The sequence below is a fragment of the Engraulis encrasicolus genome, chromosome 15, assembly GCF_034702125.1.
Source record: "Engraulis encrasicolus isolate BLACKSEA-1 chromosome 15, IST_EnEncr_1.0, whole genome shotgun sequence".
NCBI classification, from domain to species: Eukaryota; Metazoa; Chordata; class Actinopteri; order Clupeiformes; family Engraulidae; genus Engraulis; species Engraulis encrasicolus.
The window spans coordinates 45560149-45577511 of NC_085871.1; the positions used below are offsets into that span (position 1 = coordinate 45560149).

The 17363-nt window shown below is 42.8% G+C and overlaps 1 protein-coding gene across 1 annotated transcript; it reads right to left on the reverse strand.

Moving 5' to 3' along the window:
- Positions 1-4705: 4705 nt before the first annotated feature.
- On the reverse strand, positions 4706-12397 carry lum (lumican). The gene is made up of 6 exons (XM_063217556.1): positions 12100-12397; positions 9302-9567; positions 8418-8582; positions 7577-7730; positions 6652-6969; positions 4706-6034 (listed from the first exon to the last, which is right to left on the reverse strand). The coding sequence occupies exons 2-6, from the start codon at positions 9545-9547 to the stop codon at positions 5883-5885; spliced, it is 1035 nt and encodes a 344-aa protein (XP_063073626.1). The 5' UTR covers positions 9548-9567; positions 12100-12397; the 3' UTR covers positions 4706-5882.
- Positions 12398-17363: the final 4966 nt, after the last annotated feature.

The following is a 17363-nucleotide window of genomic DNA, read 5'->3' on the forward strand; positions in this document are numbered from 1 at the left end:
CCCCAATGGCAACTAAACACCACCCTCTCTCATGTGTATCCTTCTCAACGCCCCCTCTAGAGCTCCCCAACGCCCTCTGGGGGGCGGTAGAGCCCCCGTTGAGAAACACTATTCTAGCTGAAATGCCGCGTCATATAATCCACTGCATGAACTCTCCGCTTAATAGGGCTAGATAATTACTCGGCTGGGGGATACGAAGCTCAGAGAACGAACATGTTGCTGCTTTCCCTGAATACCGTGACTCATTCATAGTATTAAATTGTGTGTGTGTGTTTGTTTGATTGTGTGTGTGTGTGTATGTGTGTGTGTGTGTGTGTGTGTGTGTGTGTGTGTGTGTGTGTGTGTGTGTGTGTGTGTGTGTGTGTGTGTGTGTGTGTGTGTGTGTGTGTGTGTGTGCGTGCATACGTGTGTGTGTGTGTGCATGCATACGTGTGTGTGTGTGTGTGTGCATGTGTGTGCGTGCGTGCGTGCGTGCGTGTGTGTGTGCGTTTGTGTGTGTGTATACTTGCACTTGTCACCCCTGAAGTAAAGTCTGGACAAGTTGGAAATAATAGCATCTGGCGAATAACTTTGCAAAGAAAAGTCGGGGGGACAAGTCAGTCTCTAAAAGTCCCTCGAAAAACCGCCGTCATTCTGGAAGAGCCCTTGGAAAGTTGGGCTAGGAATATTAGAATTCCATGCATCATAACATATGGTGAAATATGCGGATTTTTATTTTTATTTTTTGGCTCTTGAATCCCTTTCAAAGGGAGTATTCTTTTTGTTATGTAATACTGCATATCTTTACAATCTGTGCGTGGCTTATTTTGGTTATGTAATATATCTATGCTTATGCATGGCTTTTGTTAAACGATATGATTCTGCACAGTGCATGGCCCTAATGCATATTTCATAAAAAGGCAGTGGGATGAAGTCTATCTCTTGCCAGCTAGCATCGCTCCATTAAAGGAACCGTCCACCTCATTTCAGGAAATTGCTCATATGTAGTTAAGACTTAGTAGTAGTAAAATAGTAAAGACTTGTGTCTTTGCGTTTGCATTGCCCAGCTGTATAGCCATATTAAGCGTAGCAAGACGTCTATGGAATCAAACAACACATCTTCAAATGTACTTATAAAACTTGGCTATTTAATTCCGTCCAGTGATCACTCGTGGCTTGATGCTAATGGTTCCATCCACTTTCAGTGATTATGCTATATATATATATATAAGCTATGCTAATAATTCTAATAGCCTACTAAAAAATCTAAGTATTGAATACACTGGGAAGAAATATGCACATTCTTGTTTAATAGCCTACTTGGAAAAAAAAAACGTAAATATGTGAAAATCTAAAAGTTTTTTTTTTAACTGTAACTGTGTCCAACAAGTGTCTCTATTCTGCAGACTGAACTAATGCATGTTTCCAGAATAATCTTAGTGACTAATGTCTCATACCCTTATTATATAATATGAGTTGGCAAGCGCTATTCCGACATACCGCTATTCCGACATACCGCTATTTCGACATACCGCTATTACGACATTCGACATGAGGTAGGGTTAGAGTTAGGNTTAGGGTTAGGGTTAAGGTTAGGCCAGTGGTGCTCAAACTGTGGTACGCGTATCTCTGGTGGTACTTGAGACATTTTTTTGTGCATTGATTTGAAGGGTGATCAAGTTGTTGCAGTTGAAAATTTGTCTTTGGTCTCACATTTTGTAATATTGTAATTGTAATATTGTAATTGTATTGTAATATTGTCCCTAATATTGAACTGTATGAATCTGAAAACATAATGAATGCAGAATGATACTAAGCAAGCAAGAAATTTAAAAACAAACTTGCAGTGAATGTGACCGTAGCTGTTGATGCTATTATGAACCCTTCCTGTGTTGACTGGCAAAAGTGAATATGGAAGGCTATTCTAATGTTGGTGTTCAAGGTGGTACTCGGACAGCTCAATATTTTCTTGGGTGGTACTTCACAAAGTTTGAGAACCACTGGGCTAGGGTAACTGCATGCACTCTCCCTAAAGTGATCAAACCTGAGCAACAGACATGGCAGATTTTGGTGGGAAACGTGCCAATATTCAGACAATAGACATCAATGTCGGAATAGCTGCATGTCTGAATAGTACCATATAATCGTAATATCTATGTATTTATGGACCTCCAGTCTATAAACATATTGATTATGGACTTTGTTTGTAAGCTTTGATGTTATACTCCATGCTTCCCAAACACCAGAAAACAGGGTCAGCATAACACTGATCTATACGCCATGGTTTACCTAGCCTGGTCCTGACCATCCCATAATACTACCATTTCATTTAGTACTTATGGTCTGGAAGTTCTGTGATCTGACACGATTGCTGGAAGTGGGCAGCTTGCACTCAGTTATGGTTTGAAATGATTGGACAGCTCTCACCCAATCGCAGACAGTTACTCAACAACAACATAGCGCTGAAGTTTACATCATCGTCACGAGCACTTATTCACTGTTTCCTGGGGAGGCTTGGCTGACAAGATCCTGCCGGCCTGACATGGCTCCCCAGGAAATAGTCCCCAGACTAGTACGGAGCCAATGTTTTGGCGGAAGTACGTAGGATGACGTGCAAGGCCATGGTTTACCAAAACTGTCTGCTCAACATGTGTGGATGAGTTTGGTTATGCCTCCAACCCTTTGATCTAAAGCCCATCTCTTTAACCACTAGGTCACGACTGCCCCAACATGTGTGGATGAGTTTGGTTATGCCAAACTAATCAGCTGAGACTTGATGGGGTAACCGTGGCCTAATGGTTAAGGAGACAGGCTTTAAATATGAGGATTGCAGGTTCAAATCCCACCCTCACTCCACCAATATCCTGACAATAGCTGTACACACACTCACCAGGTACACTATCTCAGTCAATGTTTACCTGATCGAACATCTCTGTCCTGGAAAATGACTCAGTATTACAACAGTCATGGAATAAAACTGCAATACTGGAACTAGTCATAATAAACATTGAGAGAGACTGTGGATTGGTTGATCAATTGATTGTTGATTCTCACTTGTTTAGTTTGAATTGGCTTCAGTTTGTCTCCTGATCATCGATTTCACAGTTGTTTAAAAAAAGGGAGAGAGAAGAGAAGCTTCAAACAAAAACCATCAACATCAGCAAGAAAATGATAAATCGCAGCAGCTGTCAAAGATGTGAATAGACAAGAAAAAATGACACGTTTCAGTTTTGTAACACTACAGATGAGAGGGTTGAAGCAGATGTCCTCCCTTTGCAAAAAAAGAAAGATCTTAGTCAGCATGCTAAAGCTGAGCAGAGATCCTGTTTTGATTCAAGTGGATGCGAATGAATTAAAAGCAGAGGAGGAAGGGTTTGTGTAATGTGCATGTGTGAACACGTGTTTGTGTGTGTGTGTTTGTGTGTGTGTGTGTGTGTGTGTGTGTGTGTGTGTGTGTGTGTGTGTGTGTGTGTGTGTGTGTGTGTGTGTGTGTGTGTATTTGTGTGTGTGTGTTTGTTTAGAATGCAGGTGATGGGCAACAGACATCCTCCCGATGCCTCAGGATACCCAAAACACTCCGGTGCCGATGCTCCTCCCTAAAAAAAAACACGAAAAAACATAAAATAATAATAAAATAATAATATCAAAATCCAAACCTTGAAATGGAGAACATCCTTCACATGAGCATAAGATCCAACCAATTTTCTGAATTCTGCAAGTGCACTCTCCATGCTTTGTGCTTTTCCTGTGTTTCTTGGAGCATGTTAGTACGCGGTCTCTGTTGTACAGTATGCTCTCTCTCCTCCTCGACTCGATCTGTAGTCTGCAGCCTTCTTCTGTCCATAGTGACGTGGTCCAGATGGATCTGGATCAAGAGCAACACAAGCCAACATCAGGGCCAAAGATGCTGGCAACTCACAAAGCTAATCTGTCATGGACGCTCACTCGCATACAGTACTAATACAGTCTTTTAAAGCTCACATCAATCATACTCAATGAACCCTGTGAAGTAGATCATGCAGAAATTGCATCAAAAAGTAGACTTTCTACCCTTAAAAGTGCAATATGCATATTTTAGAAGTTTACTTCCAGAATCCACATTTTCCTGAATTCTTACCACCATCAAATTCTAGGTATTAATTATGATTGGGAAACTGACACTTTTCATACATGAAAAGGTGGTTCTTTTCCATGTCCAATATTTTAGCTACAAAACTTATTGTACTTTTGTCACACTAGTAAATATTAGTTTTTTTTAAATGACCTAGAAAATATTAATGCAAAGATCAAAGTTGGAATAGGTAGCAAAGTTGCAATGAGCTGCATAGTTGTCACCCTACTCTGGCCACCATCCTACATACTGTAGAAAACACTTTAAGAAAACACTGCAATTGGGTTTTGTGTGTTTGTATTTTCCATCATCCAGTCAAAATAGCTATTTAGTGACTTAATGGGTTTTTTTTTTATCTCAATTTGTGCATTTGGTTGGGAGAGTATACTTTGCATTAAAAGGGTAGAGTTGATTAATGGAGCAAGGCAAATGCTTTTGTGCATATTTTTCTCCAACAATAGCAACAGTTTCAAAGTAAAATTTAACCATAACCACAAAAAGCTCAGATGGTAATGCTGCTTTGGGAATTTTATTTGCAAACGTTATGATGAATTTCATGCAAAGGAAAAAGAGGTGTTGGTCTTATGACAAAACAGTACAAGAAATGGACGAATGTAAGGGAAACTGAATTTATTGAAATAAATTCACAATTACACATATTCAAATATCATCAGTAATAGGACTTTGCATCATTGCAATATTGCCTTTCCCACACTATTATTGTACGCATATGGCCATAACAAACAAACAAACAAACATCAAAATAGAAAAATAACACCTTCGCGATAATCATTGAAAGATGCTCGGCCACATTATCATTTCGTATATATTTAGCATATCGGAGAGGCAAAGGCTATCTGTCTGACCAGAGACAGTTCATTGGAACCCTTGCTAGCATAGGGTATCGATTACAGCATATACTTGCAGTAGGTCAAGAGGCATAGTAACCCACTCGCTGCTCTATGCCTTTATTGTAAGTGCCAGGTCTTGCAAATCAAGCTTTTAAAACACTTGTGTCCCATGGCAGCAAACCACCAAGACGCGTAGAGAAACTCAGCAAAGGTTTGACCAATTTAACATTTGCAACAGTAACAATTTCAGCTTGTCGGCTACAGCACAAACCCTTGGAGTGTCATTAAACCACACCAATGAAAAAGGCTTCAACCTTACTTTTTTGTCCGTTTGTTGAACAAGTTTGTCTTTCACGTCTTCGTCCAAATTATGAGTCTTCTTTCTAACTTGATAGTTTTCATTAGCATGCTAACACCACTGACGGTAGTCATCAGTTAGCCTTACATCAGTGCCTTGTCAAATATCAACAAAACATTGACACAAATGAACTATAAGTACATGGCAAAGCTATTAACACCAATGTAACACACCATTGTGACTGTATGTAAGGCGTTATGTGCATTTCCACTACAGGTTAGCAGTATTAGCATGCTAGCATTACTTGTATTTCGCTACCTGATAATATATTCAGAGATTCATAAAGAGTGTAACATGAAAATCTGTACCAGTTCAATTCAATTCCATCTGTTCTTTTAAACAAGTTGGCAGTGACCAAAACCACTGATTCACTGTCATTTGACATAGCCTTCTATCGTAAGGAGTAGAGCAGTAGTTAGCTTAATAGAATACGACTTTAACTCGGCAGTGACTGTGGTAAAAAGAAGTTGGAGAGCAGATCAAAAACCAAAACAAAAGAGGACCTGGTAAAAAAAGTAAACGGCTTAGATTGTACATAGATTGATTCCACTATCTTATGAAAGACCGCTATTTTACGCCCACGTTAGATGAGTATTTCTTGTGCCATCATCAGGCATTGGGACGCCTCGATGGGCATGTCCTGAAGGCTCAGCTGATTCCCGTCCAGGCGCAGGTCCTTGATTTTGGAGTAGCTGCCAGCACCCACCACCTTGCAGAAACTGGAGGTGTCGAATTCTGAGGGGAAAGCAAAGAGATATCAAAACATGACGTCGAAGGCTCAACCAGTCCCTGGGCTCAAGCAGTGCACAGGTGCTGGCGATGTGCAGTCAAAGTAGTCCAAGCAATAATATCACCACACACCACAAATCCCCACACACTGACCTTCTGTTGCTTCATTAAGCACCATGCATAATGAAGCAACAGCAAAATGCGATGCTTAACTTTACGTTTAATTAAAAAATATTATTATTTTTAAAAATGTATATTTTTATGGGTTTTTGGGCCTTAATTTCGGATAGGATAGTGAAGGTGCGACAGGAAGTGAGTGTGGATAGAGATGGGGTAGGGTTGGGAAATGACCCCGGCCAGACTCGAACCGGGGTCCCCATGGGTATGGAAGCCCAAGTGTGGGGCCCTACGTTTAATAATAAATTGACGTAAAACTTGATTCCGTTTTGTGGTCTTCCACTTCTGGTACGTTTACGTTTGGGCCAGGACGTAACAAATGTAATGTAATATAATGAAACAACAGTCACATTTGACATGAAGATTACAGTGTCATAGCAGTGTAATAAACATATAATGTAATAAACTCACTGTTGATCTAATGCAATATAATGTAATGTACTCACTGGCGATCTCGTTGACCTGCAGGTACAGGTGTTCCAGGTTTTCGCCGACCTCTGGGATGGCGGTCAGCTTGTTGTAGGACAGGTCCAGCTCCACCAGGGAGGAGACGTTGAACACGCCGGCCGGCACGCCCGCGTCCTTCAGCTGGTTGTAGGAGACGCGCAGGTACTGCAGGGCGGGCAACTTCGCCAGGTAGGCGGCGGCGATGCTCTCGATCTCGTTGTGGTCGGCGTAGAGCATCATCAGCGAGGGCGGCAGGCCAGCAGGGAGCTTCTTCAGCTTGTTGTCGCTCACGTCCAGAAGCACCAGAGACTTCAGGCCTTGGAAGGGAAAACAAAGATTGAGACATTCCGTTATAAATTATGCATATCTTTATGTGAATCCGTGGCAGCCACGACATTGTGTATTTCTCAAGCATCTAGTAAGCACACTTTGAAGTGTGTCAGCTTAATTAGTCACGCCCAATGATTGGATACTCTGCAGAGTTCACCAAAAAGTAGCCAATCACTGGGCGTGACTTATTAGGCTGACACACTTCCAAGTGTGCTTACTAGACGATTGAGAAATGGCCATCATAAGCACTCACGCTCCTTAAATTAAGCAAAAACTTCCATGTTGGAAGTCACATGAACGGCCGCCATGTTTTTCTGAAAATGTTGTAACATACGCCCATTAGATTGATTATCAGATCATCTAATTAGCTTGTGATTCTGTCGTCACTAGGTAGCGCCGTTCCTCGTGATTTGATTGGCCTGTCGACTCTTCCACATTCAGCCTTGCAAAACGACCATGAGGGACTAGACTGTCCCTGGGAGCAAATTGAATTTGTGGCCGCTATGGGCATCTGGATTTCTAGGCTACCATTGAGCCACAATCTCTCTCCTTCCAGGGAGTCCTGGACAAGTGAAAAAAAAAGTGGTTCTCTACCTTTAAAGGCGCCGGTGATGCCGTCGGAGGTGAGCTGGTTCTTGGACAGGTGCACACTGGTGAGGTTCTCCATACCGGTGAGGAGCCCAGCGGGGAACTTGCTTATCTCATTACCCATCATCTTGATCTCCTCCATGGCGCTGGACTTGGGCACCTGGGGAAGATTTGTTTTGTATTTGTTTTGACAAATCTTTCTACTGGACATTTTCAGCAAATACAAAGATATTGCAGTTATATGGTTTGGAATGTTTCCCCTTAAAAGGACAGTTTGGTCAATTTCANCATGCAGTTGTAATGCTCACACTACCCTAGACTTGTCAGTGGCTGAGATTTTTTTTTTCTTCTTCTTCAGCCGTTTCCGAGATCCTGGTCATTGTAATGGGGGCAGCTCTTTGTTTACATTTCAAAAAAACATTTTTATTTATTCCCAAAAACATCCAAAAGGTTATAAAAAATCAGCAGACAACTAGCAAACAGCAGTACCTTTTGTGAAAATATTTGGAGTTGGCCTATGTTTCATTTTTTAAAAATGTAAACAAACGCTGCCCCCATTAGAATTGCTCATATCTCGGAAAGGGCTGAGCCGAAAAATGTGGCATCACCAGGTACTGACAAGTCAAGGGTAGCGTGAGCATTACAACTGCATGTTGAAATTGACCAAACTGTCCCTTTAAGCCTGCAATTTCAGCACACATATAGAGTAGTAGGCCTATACAGTACACGAAAAAGTTATCCATTGCACCCAATAGGCAATACAAGTACAGTTGATGCCAGGTGAAATAGGCAATTAAAAGACTTTTGATGCAAGATGTCTCGTTATATTTGAAATTGCACAACACACCACGGCCTCGGACAGCTTGTTGTTGTTGATGTAGAGCTTCTCCAGCTTGGTCAGCTTGTCGATGGTGCCCTTCTCGATCTTGCCGTTGGTCAGCTCGTTGTTGTCCAGGATGAGCCAGCGCAGGTCGGTGGCGTTGTCGAAGATGCCCGACTTCAGCTCCGTCAACTGGGTGGAGGAGGAGGTAGAGTTAGACTTAGAGTTGGACTCAGAGTTACTAGTTCCTTGCTGTGCCCGGAGCTATCTACAGGGAGAGTTATGACAACTGGGGAACCGGAGATTGAAATAGTGCCAGAAAGCGGCTTTCTGTCATTGCAAGTGGCACATACATGGGTTCTAAATTTTTGTTTTCTCCTGTCTACCTGTGCGACACTAGCTGCGCACAAGTCAACCTCTGATTGTTGGAAACCACTGTCGGTCAAAAAATTAGCTCATGTGAGTCTCTTGCCCCTCCTCACAACATCGTGTTTATAAACGAGGTGAACCCAACCCATGTATAATGAGGGCCAGATTAATGCACAGGCTACATATGGCTGCCGACAAGAGGCCCCCACCTGCCAGGGGGATACTCATTCCTGGCTCGGTTAGAGGTGGAGTTAGATTAGAAGCTGTTTATGGATCTTTTAGAAATCTGTATCTGTAGGCTACATCCTCATTTCTGGGATTTTGGAAGCTGTTCATGAATCATCAGAACATCCGAGTTGAAAAAAAAAGAGTTAAATTTGCAGTTGTTAAATGCAGTCAATAAATGTAATAATTCCGAATTTTGGGCGAATAATGTATAAGTATTCTACCTCCTTTCCTGAACTAACCAAGGGAGCGCTGACATTTTGTAAATAAGACTACAGGCTTTGGTGGGAACTATGCACGCATGCACGCTTGCTCACCTGGTTGTTCTGCAGGTAGACGTACTTGATGCCCGTGGGCACCATGGGTGCGACCTTGAGCTCGCGGTCGTTGCAGTACATGGCGGTGGGAAAGTGGGTGGGGCACTCGCACTCGTCCGAGCAGCGTGGGGTCGGGGCCTGGACCTCGGCCATCGGTGCGCCGTAGTCGTAGCCGTAGTCGTACTGGCACAAGACCACGCCCACTAGAGTGGCCAGGCAGATGAGGGGCAGACGAAGGGGAAACATGGCGGAGGATCCCAGCAAACCTGTGACAGGGAGAGAGAGAGAGAGAGAGAGAGATTGTTACTGCTGTTACAGTCTGTAAGAAATGCTGTCACATCATTAGGTCAGGCAGTACAATGGGAAACATGATGGATGGATTGGTTATGCCACACTAGCCTTTGCTGGTGAGGAGAGAGAGAGAGAGAGAGAGAGAGAGAGAGAGAGAGAGAGAGAGAGGGAGAGAGAGAGAGAGAGTTAGGGAGAGAGGAAGAAAAAGAAGGAGGGAGGGAGGGAGAGAGAGAGAGAAAGAGAGAGAGAGAGAGAGAGAGAGAGAGAGCGCATTCTTGTTATGTAAGAGATAACGGTACATCATTTAGCAAATTCAGACCAGCTGGAGGGGCAGGCAGAGCCAGGGGAAGCATGGCATGGTGAATTTAATAATAGCCCACTATTACTACTAAGTGGATGATTAGTAAACTGTTAATTATTGAGTTGTTAACCCAGCAAGATATGGCCCCTGTTATAAATTAGCTGTTACCAGGCTGGCAATGACATGTTTTGTATTACTAAAGGCCTATTTATAGGCCTAACTGTGCCTTATACCTGTAGATGCTCAATAGATAACTCACAAGCTGTTATTTGTAGAGTTATTAAATGGGTAACTGCACGATAGTGGTTAATTAGATATTAATTAAATAATTTCAAATGGTGTTCTTGTCGGTATAAATTTTGTCCAAATTAGTTGGTGGGAAGGGAAGAATGAGAGAGGTAAGATGATGAGGTAAGATTGTTGTTGAACAGTTGCTAGTGGTGCAAAGCTAAACATCAAAGTAACAAAAATGCACAATGAAAATGTAGAAGTGATAAAAAGAGCAAGGAAAGAAGTCAAGTACATGGGTAAAAATAACGAGAGAGAGAGAGAGAGAGAGAGAGAAAAAGAGAGAAAGAAATCCTTATACCATGCATGTCCTAAATTCATACACAAAAAATAACCATTCGCAAACATGGTGTTACATTGCATTGCATTGCATTGCATGCAACACCTGAGCTTGCAAAGTGCACCCTTATCAAAGTAAGTTACTGTTATTCCGATCTACTGTATGCATGCATTCATGAATAGGGCTGGGTAAAATAATCGATTCAATCGATAATCGATCCATATCATTTAAAATTCACATAATTGATTCACAGGGCACAAAATCGATTTTTTTTTGCTCTTTTTCTTTTTGTTCTTTTTGTTTAATTTAGGTCTATGGAAAACACACAGTAGGTATTAGTCAATTAGGCCTAGGCCTACTTATAAAAATTAGCAATCTGTTAACACTGTCAAGCCACAGCCCTTTGACATTTTTATATAAAAATAGGCAACAGCATCTTTTGGGGGAAATCCTTGCACCAAAAAGGGAACGGATTGAATCGATTCGGAGTTAATCGAATTGAATCTAATCGAATCGTGATTAATCGATTCAAAACCCTCAGAATCGAAATCGAATCGATACTGGAACATAGCTGCAATACCCAGCCCTATTCATGAGTGAGTAATGGTTCACCTTAGGATACAACCTCTTGTTATGTAAGCACCACTGTATGCATGTGAAGAGTTCAGATGCAAAACCCCCTAAGTGCCTTTTCAGAAAATAATCTTAATTCATTTTTATTTAATACAAAGCTATCAAAATTGCATTTTTTAAAATGTATTTATGTAGTATAACTATTTATATGTATTATCAAGTACATGGATGTAAACCAAACCAACAACGGGGCTCTCTAGAAATATAGAAGTGCATGTCTTCAGAAATGGAGTTAGGGGGTTTTGCATCTGAACTCTTCATGCATTCNTGAGTGAGTAATGGTTCACCTTAGGATACAACCTCTTGTTATGTAATCGCCATGTCCACACCCTGACATGCAGAGAAAATCAATCAAGTCCCATTGCCTTTACACACATCAATGCCTCCTGGCAAGCATAAATCATGCTTAACATTTGCAAAGAAAATCCAAGGGTAAAGTTGTGGTAGGTGTATTTTCAGGTCACAATGTTGACATATGTGACACGTCATGACAGTGCCATCTCTGCAATAAAGTCAAAAGCTTAACATCTCAAAGAAATTTCTTGGGGATTTTTTTTTCTTTTTAGTGTACATGGGTTCCAATTTGTTTACATGCATATGGTTTTATCGTGCATGAGTGCGTTTGATGAAGAATGGCATTCACATGCACGGTAAGGCATTCAGACATTCACACATTCAATTTGTTTGAAGTTTTTTCAACTTTAAAACTGGTCAAATTACTTCGAGGGCTGACTGATTGCAGCTTTGAGTGATTTTCAAAAGCCTCAAGCAAATTTCTGTCTGTCTGACTGTCCCAACTGGAGGCATTGGGAATATGCACGTGGCGCTTGCAAGCCCCAACCAAACCCTTTGAACTGCACTGGAAGTTGATTTAAAACCGCTGCAATCATTGGCAATGAATGCACACGCTTCCTGTATAATACATTCCTGAAAGAATTACAAAAATAACACACACTCACACTCACACTGTTGGCTGCACCGTTAACTACACAAAGTTTAACTTACCTTACACTCTCTTCTTCTTCTTGTGTGCGTGAAGGTGTTATGCAAGTGGGGCTCTAGGCTTAGCAGGTAGAGAGCCGTGCGCAATGAGCAGCCAAGGGTCTGGGGAGCAAAAAGAGAGTGAACAAGAACAGACGAGAGAAAGAAAGAGCACAGACGAGAGAGAGGGAGGGAAGGAGGGAGGGAGGGAGGGAGAAAGAGTTTGGTTAGAAAGAGGGAGGGAGAGACATAGAATGAGACAGACGTAGACAGTAGACACTCAAGGAAAAGAAAGAATGAGGAGGACTGAGACGCATGCCAGAGACTGATGGGGATGAGATAATGTTTAAGTGGAAAAGTTGGTTAGGAGATGCTGAAGCTACTATGTCATCAGTGTAGCCAGCGGCTAGACATCCATGGGTAGGCAGTGGGGGCTCTGGTCTAGCCAGCAGCAGCAGCAGCAGGTGCAGTGATGCATCCTGGGAAATGTAGTTTATCATACTGAAACACTGAGTCACTGGACACATTAGCACATAGATATGGGAAAACATGTTAGTTCTTATCTATATTGTCTTTATAAAGGTTGGCCTCCTTTTATTTGCTCATTTCTTGACTTTGGCAGGGCTATGCCTGTGCAGGCTATGTCGCTATGTGCATGGTTGTGTGTGTGTGTGTGTGTGTGTGTGTGTGTGTGTGTGTGTGTGTGTGTGTGTGTGTGTGTGTGTGTGTGTGTGTGTGTGTGTGTGTGTGTGTGTGTGTGTGTGTGTGTGTGTGTGTGTGTGTGTGTGTGTGTGTGTGTGTGTGTGTGTGTGTGTGTGTGTGTGTGTGTGTGTGCGCGTGCTCATGAGTGAGTGTATGTATGTCCATACATTTAAGTGCACGGATGCCTGAATGTGTGTTTACACTAAAATACCACCACAAGCTAAGCTGAGGTTGCCAGCGAATGTAAATTGCTCCTTGTAAAATAACCGTGGTGTTGTTTGCCCCATAGTTTTTCCCCTTAAAAGGTTCTCGAAAAGTGCTCCTCGTCGTCCACAAGTGAAGCGCTCTTTTCCAAAATGAGACATATCCATTTTGTAGAATGTTGGGAAATGGACATTTTTGTATTGGGCATTCCATTGATTTGCATTGCAAAATGCATTTTTAAAGAGGTTTAAAAGCATGTTCTCAAAGAAGTCAAACATAGATGATTGGACTTCTTAACAGTCAATTCCAATATTAAAATGCAAAAAGTCAAAAATGGTGGATATCTCGTTTTGGAAAAGAGCTCTTCAAGTGGAAAAGCAGTGATGAGAAAAATGCTCTGGCGTCTCCCGGTGCCAACGGCCTCCCTGCAGTTTCTCAGCGTGTAAAAATCCAAGCAGTAGCATAGCATTCCCGGCTGTAAATAAGAGACTCGGAAAAATTGACACTAGGATACGAGCACAGGCCAGGATAGGCTGAGACTGACGAGTGCTGCCAGATTGAGGTGTTTTTTTGCCAAATTGGGCTGCTTAGGATGACTGTCTGCAAACAAAAGTAGTTTTTCTGGAAATTTATGGCCATACAGTAGAAATCAATAGAATTTAGTTCAAATTGGGATTTAGTACCTCCAGGCGCGTTTTGAGCATATTTTGGGCTGGAAATCATCGGTCTCATCTGGCAACCCTGTGCCTGGCTAGACTACACTGCAACAGGCTAATAGGCCAAGCAGGTCTTATGCAAGAGACAGCCATGCTCGCTAACCACACGCAGCTAACCAACGTCTCCCAAAGTGTGGCACCTTGTCAGGGAAAACAGAGTCAGGGGGAGCAATGGAGAGGGAGTTAGGGCAAGGGGGTAAGGGGAGAGGGTAATTAGGAATGGGGGTAAGAGGGTAAGGGGAGGGAGTTAGGGCAAGGGGGTAAGGGGAGAGGGTAATTTGGAATGGGGAGGGGGAAAGGGGGATACTAGGGTTTGTGGGGACAGTGGACAGACCTTACAGATACGTAAACGTAAGGTCTATGTCTAGGTTTGTGCAAGTAGGCAAGAGACACAAATGGTAAATGGGCTGCATTGACATGACACCTTTCCACTCCTTCGAGCATTGTATACATTGTATACAACAACATTGTATAACTCACATTCACCAATTCACACTCACATTCACACACCAGTGGCTGTGGCTTCCACACAGGGTACCACCCTGCCACCAGGAGCAATTCGGGGTTAAGTGTCTTGCTCAAGGACACATCGATGGGGGTTTAGACAGAGCAGGGCTCAAACCTGCAACCTTCTGGTTCCCGAACATGCTCCTCTACCACCTGAGCCACCACCGGCCCACGAGAGCACACAAGAGTGTCAGCCCACAGAGGGTCCCTTTTACTGCAGATGGGCCTGTTGACGGGCCTATTCACTCTCTACTGGAAACGCTCAATTACACCATAATAATATTGTTATGACAATGCAATGAGTCTTAGTAACCGATTAACCCCTTAAGACTCGGCTTTATACATCTGTTGTTACCAGTATGGTAATGACCAAGTCGTGGTGCATTACTAAAGGGCCTGTGTCGTGTCATAGTATTGTAGTGCTATGGTAGTTACATTTCAATGGCTATTACAGCGTGCCACTGGAGGTACGGCGCGCATTAAGGGGCTACGACCTGATCATTACCGTTTATTGACAACAAGACTGTAACACAACGGCTCTGTATCAACGATGAGAACTCGTTGTATCAAACTGGGAAAAATGTCTGTTTGCACACTTGTTTTCAATGTTATAACGAGGACAACAACACAATGCTTTAAAAATAATGGACAACAGGATAAACTGAGAGCCATTGTTCCATCAGTCACCAACATTCAATTTTATATGGAAATGAAATAAAGGACTTTTACCTTTTGCAGAGCAGAAAAGCAACCAAAGATGAGTTGATGACATTCAGGACGTGCAAGTTGAAAGCTGAGTAGGCTAGACAGCAGGACTGCATGGGATTCACGTCAGATGGTTATGTCAGATTGTGCACAGATGTCCATACTCCGTACCTAATCCCCTCCTCATCAATCGCCACAGACATCAAAGGCAACTTGTATTTCATCAATTACACTCCATCTGAACGAGACAGATGAAGATAAACGGAGATCAGAATGAGAAAAACATGGAGGAAAAACACAGCCTCGACTGAGCATGAAGGTAACTAATGGCCATTACATCATGTCAACATTTTACCATCCCCTGTGTCTGACCTTGAAATGACCCTTGTGAAGACGTCATTCACACTCAGATGTACAGTACTTTCTGTCTTGGCCCATACAAACACTCTGGGATTAAAATCACTGGGTTATTACACTGGGGAGATGATTTGAGAGAGATTTGGAGTCGAGTTGATTTGCGACTGAAGCTTTTGTGGTTCTTTTTCAGTCGAGTCACTAGACATCTCCTATGGGAAAATGTGCTCTCATTGCATATTCCCATGGCTCAAATCAATCATGCCATTTGGCCGATGAGATGCGATGTGGGCAGGCCCGCCAACAGTCAAAACTGCTGTTCCCGCCAGCACATGCTCATACTGACCTCTCTTCGCCACAGACCAGGGGCGGAGCGGGGGGGGGGGGGGGGGGGGGGGGGGTGGGGCATAGGGGCCAGGAATCCCCCTGCCAGTGGCTTTCGATTACCAAACATCTTGTAGGGGCCCAATTCTACAATATTTCGTGGGCCCAACGCCTCTAACACATCTCCCGCCACCCCCTGTCCCAATACCAGTGCTCCGCCCCTGCCACAGACATTGCCAGATCCTGCGACTTAACCGTCTACCAGAACAGCCATAAAAAGTGTTCGCTACGCGAAAGTCTCGACAAAAGAGTTGATATCCTAAGCCGAGTATCTTTCATGCCATAATTGCGGAATTGTTCACAAAACAACAAAGGGTAACACTTTACTTAAAGCCCATGTCTATAACGCATTATAAGCACATTTATAACAAATTCTAATGTGCATTATAATTACTTACAACGCATTACGACTACATCCATGATGTTTCATGATGCTTTATGTTAACAGTCATGAATAACCATGAATCTAGCTTATAATGCTTTATAAATCCAAGGGTGTATGAGTGCTCGTGACTGGATATAAACTACAGGCTGCCTGGCTTACAGTACATTGTGACGCATTATAGATGTGCATTATACAGTGCATTATAAATGCATTCATATGAACTTCATTTTACTTAGCGCACACATTGATGACTTATGATCTCACAAGGAACATTATGGCATCTTATGAGTCCTTATGACAGTTTATCACCAAAGTCTGTGCATAGAGGGGTATAGGTACTCATAATGCACTATAAGCCCCATCAGGCAGCCTGTAGTTTATAACCAGTCATGAGCACTCATGACACCATTGGATTTATAAAGCATTATAAGTTAGATTCATGGTTATTCGTAACTGTTAATATAAAGCATCATGAAACATCATGGGTGTAGTCATAATGCGTTGTAAGTAATTATAATGCGCATTATAATTTGTTATAAATGCGCTCATAATGCGCTATAGATATGGGCTTCATAGAAAGTGTTACCCAAAAGTTTTCCTGTTGTCGAACTTTTCAGCTCACTCATTGTCTAGCCACTTGCACGCTACCGAATTCGTGGCTTCTGTAGCTAACTACCTTTTGTGAACAAACGCCCCCTTGACCTCATCATAAGCCTCCCAACGCCCCCTTTGACCTCATCATAAGTCTGCCAACGCCCCCCTTAGTATTGAAAAATAAAATAGACTAAAGCCTGGCTCAAACTACACGACTATCGCGCCGATTCTCGGCTGAAAACCCCCCTTACGACAATCGCTGGAACGTTACCCCCAGGACCATCGCAAGCGATTGTCGGGAAAGATTTCCTCGTCGTGAGCGACGTTCTAAGATAGAACTTTGGCAGCTCAAAGAGTCGCCGATCGCAAATCGTAGAAATCAAACAGTGTTTGATATTTGCGACTGGAAATAGAACGTCGGGCATTGTCTCGGTGGCTGCGTGCAGCGACAAGATTGACAGTTGCGATTCTCTTCTAGTGTGCGGTGCACCCCGACGCCAAAATCGGACACACAATTGCTAGTCGTGTAGTTTGAGCCTGGCTTAATGCCCCCAAATGGGAACTAAGCCCAGTCCCCATTCAGTTGTACCTTTCTCAATGCCCTCCTAGGGCTTTCCAACGCCCCAAGGGGGCTATAGCGCCCCTGTTGAGAAACACTAATTTACATTACTGTATGTCTAGAGCAGTGATTCTCAAAGTCTGGTTCGGGGACCACTAGTGGTCCGCGACAGAGCTCA